The sequence below is a fragment of the Lactuca serriola genome, chromosome 8 (assembly GCF_051521515.1).
Source record: "Lactuca serriola cultivar US96UC23 chromosome 8, Lser_US96UC23_V15, whole genome shotgun sequence".
Taxonomy (NCBI): Eukaryota; Viridiplantae; Streptophyta; class Magnoliopsida; order Asterales; family Asteraceae; genus Lactuca; species Lactuca serriola.
The window spans coordinates 15,879,215-15,888,071 of record NC_136415.1 but is presented as its reverse complement, the minus strand read 5'-3'; the positions used below and the strand labels follow the sequence as shown (position 1 = coordinate 15,888,071).

Genomic DNA, 8,857 nt, shown 5'->3' with positions numbered 1-8,857 from the left:
CATAAGTTTTTGCAAAAAGAGATGATATATAAAACTTGACTGTTCCTTTTTATTGTGATATTTGCAATCATAGCATAAAATATTTGGATAATAATAATTAAAAAAAGAATAAACTCATGTGCATAAATTGAGATTTGAATTGTCATTTCTGGTAATAAGTGAAAACTCATAACCACATACACATGATTATATTTTTGAGTTTATAAAGAGTTTTTCAAAAAACTGCAAGATTTATAAAGACGTAAATGTGTTTTTCAATAAAAATAAACTTAAAATCTGTTTAGATTACTTTATCTTTTATGGATTTACCGTTTGTGGTAATTATTTCATTTTGTTTTATATGAAATTTTAAGATATTAAATAAGTTTATACTTTATGTAATATGCTAACAGGAAGCGTGCTCAATAACAATGCAACGGAAATGGTTACATAACTTGTGAGATACGTCGTTAGGTATGCTTTTGTTATCAAGTATATATAAAATCCTCATCGTTTTATAAGTTTTTATAATGACCGAAATATGCATTATTTCAAGTACCAATAACTTTAAAAAGTTTAGTTTTTTACTTCATGATACATTACAAACTTGGTTATGCTGCCCCTCCTCAACAACCTTACTTGGAAGAGACAACTATAGATGTTGAGTAATCTATTTTTCCTTATTTTTCTGTATTCTTTTTAATTTTTTTCATTAGTATAAAGTACAAATATTTTGTGAAACGGTTTCTTTCTTCCTATGGGTATTTTTGATATGGGTCCTTGACTTTGAATGAGCATAATGCAACCAAATAGCAACAAACTTTTATTTATTTGTTTATTGTAGAGACTTACTTTAATTTCTTTCTATTACCACATTGTACTTATTTTCTTTTCTTATTAACAAATCGTACTTTGAGAACCCAATTACAACATTGTACTTTTATTTATTTAATTTGGACATTGTACTTTGAAATTCTATTAAAATATAGCAGTGAATGTATTGATTTTTAAATACAATGCTTTTATAGGAAAAAATAAAAGTATGATGCTATAATAAGCAATGAAATGCAAGCATTTTGCTATTTTCTGCATTTAACCCTTAGCAAAATCATGTGCATCTTGAAAATATGTTTTCTTGTGATGTTACGAGTAGTTTTTTCCAATGTAGAGTCATTTCATTACAATTAAAACAATAGATGATGAAGGCATACCTATGTACCTGAGATAATCTATTTTAAACCAACTTTAGAAAGGGTATTTCAGGTATAATCCCAATGGCCATTAGGCGAACATTTATGTGTTCCACTTTATATGTTATTTTCATATCAAAGCAACGCCACTAAAGAAATTTACTTTGTTCCATTTTCTTGAGTGTTAAATTTGATATTTTATTTGTTGAAGTAACATGTTGGTCCATTATTTTTTTTTACCATATGAGGCATCCAGGAGCACATCTCCCCATTTGTACTTCATCAAGAGAGCTTCCAATAATATCATTGTTCCTTTATTTTTATCAAAATAATCAAGTATGAAAAACTATCAATGAAAGTTCATTGCTATTTGTTGCATTTAACATGTATTGTGTTTGTTTGAGACTTTGAGTATGGTTTATCAGGATAATCTTATGGTTTTTCCAAGAAATACCAAAAATACCATTCATGGGTCGTGCTTAGCACGAGCCTCAAAATTTTCTAGTATATATATATATATATATATATATATATATATATATATATATAGGAATGAGTTCTATGGAAAACAAATAACCAGGGCAACATCTACTGGAACCAATAATCAAATGACACGTGTCCATTTTTTTCTTCACAAGTAATGTATTGTGGAAGTTATTGTGAAAGTGATGTGTTGTCATGTTTTCATTGGTTCAAATATGTGTTACCCTAATCATTCATTTTCCATATAACTCTTCCCTATATATATATATATATATATATATATATATATATATATATATATATATATATATATATATATATATATATATATATATATTAGGTTTAAACAATTAAAAGTAAAAATATAATGTAGTTTATAATTTTAACTCATTTATATGTCTAAATTCTTCGGTTTTGTTTTACAAAATTTTATGATCGCTTTTGTAAGCATTTGAAATTGAAATGGCAGAGGTGTTGTCGAAAATCCCCGTTTCAAAATTTCGATATGGAATTCAATTCGGATGCCATACTTTTATAGAATCCTATGAAGTTCTGTAATTTTAAATATATTGTCGTTGAGTTCAAACCCCACCACCATTTCCAATCTGCTTCGATTCTTCCCCTTTTCATATCTCTGGAGGGAGAAACAGAAGATTTGGCTATATACACATAATCAGTTTTTCAATTATAATTTTACTTTCTGTTTGGTGTTTTCGTGGGCAATTTAATTGCTCAGGACCACGAGCAATCCAAAATCCCTGATAATTTCTACTCGGGGTCCTGGGATTTAGGGTTTATTTTTCTATTTCAAAATCTTGGATTTTGATTGTAATTATATCTTGATTGTCGGTGTTCCCTAATACAGACCGTCAAATACATATACACAAGTAATTTGGGTTTTAATTTGCGTGGTTGTACGGTAGAGGTGAAAGAAAGGGTGTCGCTTTAGAGTTTAGAGTGATGGACGGAAGGAGAATCACGGCGAGTCCAAGGCCGTGTAATGGTCGGCGGGTGGTTGCTAAGAAACGTCCCCGTGGTGGTGTTGATGGGTTTGTGAATAGCGTTAAGAAGCTTCAGAGAAGAGAGATTTGCTCGAAGCGGGATCGTGCTTTTAGGATGTGCGATGCTCAAGAGAGGTTCAGAAACATTCGATTGCAGGTTCTTAACTCATACGCGTTTTCTATTTCGCACTTTCATTCTTAAGTTATCTGCTTAAAGTTAGGTTTTCTTTTGGTATCGTATCAATTATCATATCGTTTCTAGGAGGAGTATGATACTCATGATCCAAAGGGACACTGCTCTATGGTATTACCGTTTCTGAAAAAGCGTTCAAAAATCATTGAGATTGTTGCTGCTCGTGATATAGTCTTTGCTCTTGCACAATCTGGAGTCTGTGCTGCGTTCAGTCGAGGTATAAATATAATTTGGAAGTTCTATAATACTCAATCTTGAAGAGTGAAGACTAATACCACATTATTATTATATATTTGATTCAGAGACTAACCAGAGAATATGCTTTCTAAACGTCAGTCCTGATGAAGTTATAAGAAGCTTGTTTTACAATAAGAACAATGATTCACTCATTACAGTATCAGTCTATGCTTCAGACAGCTTTAGCTCCTTGAAATGCAGAACAACAAGAATCGAGTATGTTAAATGAAATCTCACTGTTCTTATGCTTTGTACTTTGTAGTATGTGTGAAATTTATTATTTATATAAAAAAAATTATAAAATTGGTGGCAGATATATACGACGAGGTCAACCTGATGCTGGTTTTGGTCTTTTTGAATCTGAATCTTTGAAATGGCCTGGTTTTGTGGAATTTGATGATGTGAATGGAAAGGTGTTGACATTTTCAGCACAAGATAGGTAAGTTTTGGAGATTTTGATCCACGTGTTCTTGCATAATCTGATTTATATTAATTTCTTTTTTTCCAGCATTTACAAGGTGTTTGATTTGAAAAACTACACGATGTTATACTCCATTTCGGATAAAAATGTACAAGAAATCAAAATAAGGTAAGGTTATTCTTATTCCTATATTTACCGAATTATAAAATTTATGTGTATGCGTTAATGATATTTCTTTTTTCCATTTAAAAAAAAAACAGTCCTGGAATTATGTTGTTGATATATAATAAAGCCAGTGGTCATGTCCCACTCAAGATTCTCTCAATTGAAGATGGAACTGTTTTAAAATGTTTCAATCATCTTCTTCACCGAAACAAGAAGGTGGATTTCATTGAACAGTTCAATGAGAAGCTTCTTGTGAAGCAAGAAAATGAGAATCTACAGATTCTTGATGTAAGAAACTTTTTCATTGCAGTTTCTTGCATTTATGTTAAAAGTACACTGAAAGTCTAAAACTTTATTTTCTTTTTTTCTTTTAGGTACGCAATTCTGATTTAACGGAAGTTAGCAGGACAGAATTTATGACTCCATCAGCATTCATATTTCTATATGAAAATCAATTATTTTTAACTTTTAGAAACCGAACAGTTGCTGTATGGAATTTTCGTGGGGAACTTGTGACATCATTTGAAGATCATTTATTATGGCATCCAGATTGCAACACTAACAACATATACATCACAAGTGATCAAGATCTTATCATTTCATATTGTAAAACCGAGCCTGATGATCCTTTAACAGAAGGAAATGGTAAATTACAAAAAAAGCCCTTCTTATCTACTTACTTAATCTGGACAGCTATACATGTTTGTTTCCTTTTGGCATAATCTTGAAAGAATGACTTAATGGGTTATGCTAGAAACTTGGTTTAATGTATGCAGACATTGACCATTTATCTATTTACCCTTTTATTTCCTCCAAACTCCTCTCACTTTAAAATTGATGGAACATTGTGAAAAGTTGTTGAAATGTAAGGGTAAAATGGTCATTTAGTCACATTCGGACTTTTGATTTGGTCAAGAAAAGAAACAGATTGTAGACAACACTTTATCCAGACATTCATCATTAAACAACCACTTAGCGAATTAAACATTTTTTTTTGTTTGTAGTGATTAAACTGATCATACTTTATGAACAAGGGCAAAACAGTAATTTAATCACAAGTTTTTACTGACGATTCTGGTCTGGTAATGCAGCAGGTTCGATAAATATCAGCAACATTTTGACGGGGAAATGTCTTGCGAAGGTGAAGGCAAAGAATGGTGTTCCTTTGGATGAGTGTAGTTGCAGTGGCAATAATGTAATTTCTAATGGAGGTAGTGGCAGAAGTTGTAAATGTACTTCAAGGAAGAGAATTAGGGCTTCAAGGATTATGAGTTCTGTTGCAGAAGCTCTTGAGGACATTACTGCCCTTTTCTATGACGAAGAAAGGAATGAGATTTATACAGGAAATAGACTTGGGTTAGTTCATGTATGGTCTAACTGAAAAGGGTAAGGTCGTAATTTGGTAAATTGTTAAAACAAGTGTGTAAAATGAATGGTATGTGTGTTTTAGAACTCAACTGTATTATCTCTGATTATTTGTACTTGAAATTGTAATTTTGTTAGTTGTTTTTTTTGGAAAGAGTACTTTAAGTGGAGAGGGGAAGAGCTCCAATCAAGAAAACTTTAACTAATTAACCACCCACCAAGCCGATAGTAAAAAACACGACACAATGAAGGCAAAATTGCCAAATTCAATAAAATCTTCCAATACATTAGGTCCTTGATTGGATTCCATTGACATCAAACAATTATCATTAGCTAGAAGGGTGAGATTCAAATTCCTTAATCAGCCTATAATACCAAGACCATGGATTTTGGACCAATGTTTTTTTTTCCCATGCAGCCCAATTTATCTTCCTTTTTTACCCATCTCCTCCCCACAGAAACATTCGGCCTAATACTTTCCAAAACATTCCGCCTAATGCTGCCAAGTACTGATATGACTAGAGTCATTCCATGACCAAACGAGAGAATTTTGGATTTCAATGTGCTCAATTTAGCTTTTAATTGCTCCACAATGGGGTTCCAATTTTCACAAAGCTTCATATTGGCCATGATAGGGACACCGAGGTATGTAAATGTAAGGGTGCCAAAATCACAATTACATAGATCGGCCATCGATGCAAGTGCTGAGTTCAAGACTTGAAAACCTAAAAGTTTGTTTTTGTGAATTTTACCTTTAGATGGGAGGCAAGATGGAAACATCTAAGAATTTTCTTCAAGTTGTGGATGTTCGAAACATACCTATCACTAATGAATATAATGTCATCTTCGTACATGAGGTAACATCAAACACACCCGTTATTTGGTAATTTGATTCCCTAAAAAGATCTTCTCTATAGCCGCCTTCTAATGCAAGCATTCCCTTGCAAGAATAAAGAGGAAAGACGATGATAGATAATCACATTGTCTCACACCTTTAGAAATAGTGAATTCCTTAGTAGAGCAGTTAACAAGCACAAATGCTCTACCACTCTTTTAAAATACCCTCTACCCATCCACACCATTTATTTTCAAATCTCATTTGCATTAAGATGGAGTCAAGGAAATCTCATGATATTGAGTCATTTAAATCCACTTTGACCAACATCATTTTCTTATTTATTTCTTAGCCTAAGAGTATACTTCATTAACTATAGAAGGACCCTTAAGAATGTTTCTCCTTTCCAAGTATGTTGATATTTCTTGACCAACAACCGAAGTGATGGCTCTTTGAAACGCAAATGAAACGTCTCAAAAATGCAAATAAAATTTTGTTTTTAAAACACCGAAATCACATAAACATATGTTGGAAACCAATCAAAGTAAAATGTATCTCTGAAACATCAGAGTAAATCAAAATAGATAATGCGGAAATAATCTTCAGGGGATGCAGTGCTATCAAATCGGGCCCTTCCTTTTGAACCAAAAGTACCTGAAAACATTTAAAACATAAACCTTAAGCACAAAATTTAGCGAGTTCCTCAATACCACATATCATACATACATTTTTCATAGGCTACCCCCATGGTTTTTCCCTGAAATGTCATGGGCTACCCCATGGTATTACATCCAAGTGTCATGGGCTACCCCAATGGCCTTTCCTTGCAATGCCGAGATCCAAATACCGGTCTTACATACAAGTGTCATGGGCTATCCCCATGGTATTTCATACAATTGTCATGGGCTACTCATATGGTCTTTCATGCAAGTATCACAAAGACAACTAGCATCCTACATAGTATAGTGAAAAAACTCATCTCGCAACACAGTTTATAGCTAATGAGCTCTCACGGTCATAAAGCAGGTGCTAGACACCTCCTACAAAACCATAATCAGTCGCGATAATAAACAACTACCATGTCATGGTAAGCATCCCGCCATACCGTGACAGAGTCCATGCAAGTCAGTCGCGGAGCCTTCATTTGCCACGCCGTGGCACCAAGCTTGCCATGTCGTAGCTAATGCACTTGGATAGGTTAATGCATTAAGCTCTTGATCTATAATGCCTTCAGCTTAAACTTTCCAAAGGGATTCTTGAGGCTCTAAAGGCTCATAAAAATCTAAATTTATAGACATGCATGGCCCATGCATGTCTTCCCCCAAACTAGGTCAAAAGATGAAAAAAGTGACATAAAACCCATGCATGGCTTAGAAACTCAGCCAACGTCTAGATCCAGAAGATATGATGCATTTGAGACTGTGATGATCCATAAAGTTGCCAACTTTATGCTTTTCAACCATACAAAAATACAACCATTAACTAAAACATGCCAAAGCGCCTAGATCTATAAGAAAAAACTCAACAAGATTAGAGTTTGGTACCTTACAAATGGTCCAGAAAACACACAAAAGGCATGGAGATGGATTGTTTGCTTGCTACTAGCACTAAGGGTGTGTTTGGTTGGGTGGAATGGAATGAGAAAGGAATGAAATGAACTAAGTAATGGAATGGACGAGGTAATGAAATGATTCATTACCATTCCATTGTCATGTTTGGTTACTCTGATGGAATGTGTAACACCCTGTTTATTTATCAGATAAATAAATAAATAATTATATTTCAAAGGTTGATCTTGAGGACCTAATAGTCACACTTTAAGAGATTGGGGGTTAAAAGTGTAAAATCCGGACTTAATTTGTAAGTATTAATGAAGGCAGGGGCTAAACGGTAACTTTTGGGACTTATTATGAAGGGTTTTGGAGAGTTATGGGTTGTTGGGTAAATTCTGGATTGGAGTTGTAAAGAATTTCTGAAATTAGGGTAGATATGGTAAATTCGAGAGTTTATTTGGAAAGAATAATAGAGAGAGGGACCATTTCTGCGATTATGGGAAAGAGCATAAAAGATCCGGGTATATAACCCTAATACCCCCGATCATCAAACCCTAACCTAGGAAAGGATGCAGCCGCCGCTACCACCCTTATGCCTCCCATCGTCGGCGCTGCCACCTATTCCGATCAGCCAGCGGTCGCTAAGCGGGCACCAAGCCTCCACCATTCTCATTCTTATCCTCCTTCTTCGACCGCCGCTGTAGGCGCCGCCGTAGTGCTGCTGCTCCACCTGCTGCCGCGTCGACGAGCATGGTCTCTCCGCCGCCTGATGCCGCTGTAATGCCGTGAGCGGTTGGGAAACCCCACCGAGACCAAGCGTGGGCCATGAACGAAGAAGAAGATTAGGCTGTGGGTGACCAGAACCTTCGGTTAGGCCAACCTCATCTCGCATCTCCGCCCTCTCAAGGTGTTCGACATTGTACAGGTCGCTGCTGCCACCGGAAGTGGCCCTTGGTGGCGGTTTCATTTTGTCTAGCCGTCGAGTCATTAGTCGGAAGCCATGGTCTCGAGGTATGTTTGGATGGGTGTTGGTGTTGAATCCAAGACGTATGGTGCGTGGGTTGCTGGCTGGAAATCGAAGGGAAGAACCACTATGGCCGCCAGCCATGGTGGCTGCCGCCACTAGCCACCACCGGCCACCATTAGGTGGTTGTGTGTGTGTTTACTTTGCTTAGTGTAGTGTGTGTGCGTTTATTTTTTTTTTAGTATTTTCTTTGTAAATTGTAAAATGGAATAATGAAAGGAAATTCCACCACCTTAGGGTGGTGGCTGCCGCCACCGGCCGCCGTGTCGGGTGGCGGTGTGCTTGTCTCATTGAGCTTGGCCGCCGTGTCAGGGTGGCGGTGTCCTTGCCTCATTAAGCTTGATTCGTTTGGGTGCTTGAAACCCTAATGGGCCATGTAAGTCCTAATGGACCCAATGAAGCTTAATGAAC

General features: G+C 35.5%; 1 protein-coding gene across 2 annotated transcripts; it reads left to right on the top strand.

The window, feature by feature from the left end:
* The first annotated feature begins 2,078 nt into the window (after window positions 1-2,078).
* LOC145068719 (uncharacterized) lies at window positions 2,079-5,171 on the top strand. 2 transcript variants are annotated; one of them, XM_079015723.1, is made up of 8 exons: window positions 2,079-2,810; window positions 2,916-3,063; window positions 3,149-3,299; window positions 3,397-3,522; window positions 3,592-3,672; window positions 3,765-3,957; window positions 4,044-4,314; window positions 4,764-5,171. In XM_079015723.1, exons 1-8 carry the CDS (start codon window positions 2,613-2,615, stop codon window positions 5,048-5,050), a joined length of 1,455 nt encoding a protein of 484 aa, XP_078871849.1. In that variant the 5' UTR covers window positions 2,079-2,612; the 3' UTR covers window positions 5,051-5,171. The 2 variants fall into 2 exon arrangements, with proteins under 2 accessions (XP_078871849.1, XP_078871848.1); XM_079015722.1 differs by having other exon boundaries at window positions 2,081-2,810; window positions 4,761-5,171.
* The last annotated feature ends 3,686 nt before the right edge of the window (window positions 5,172-8,857 follow it).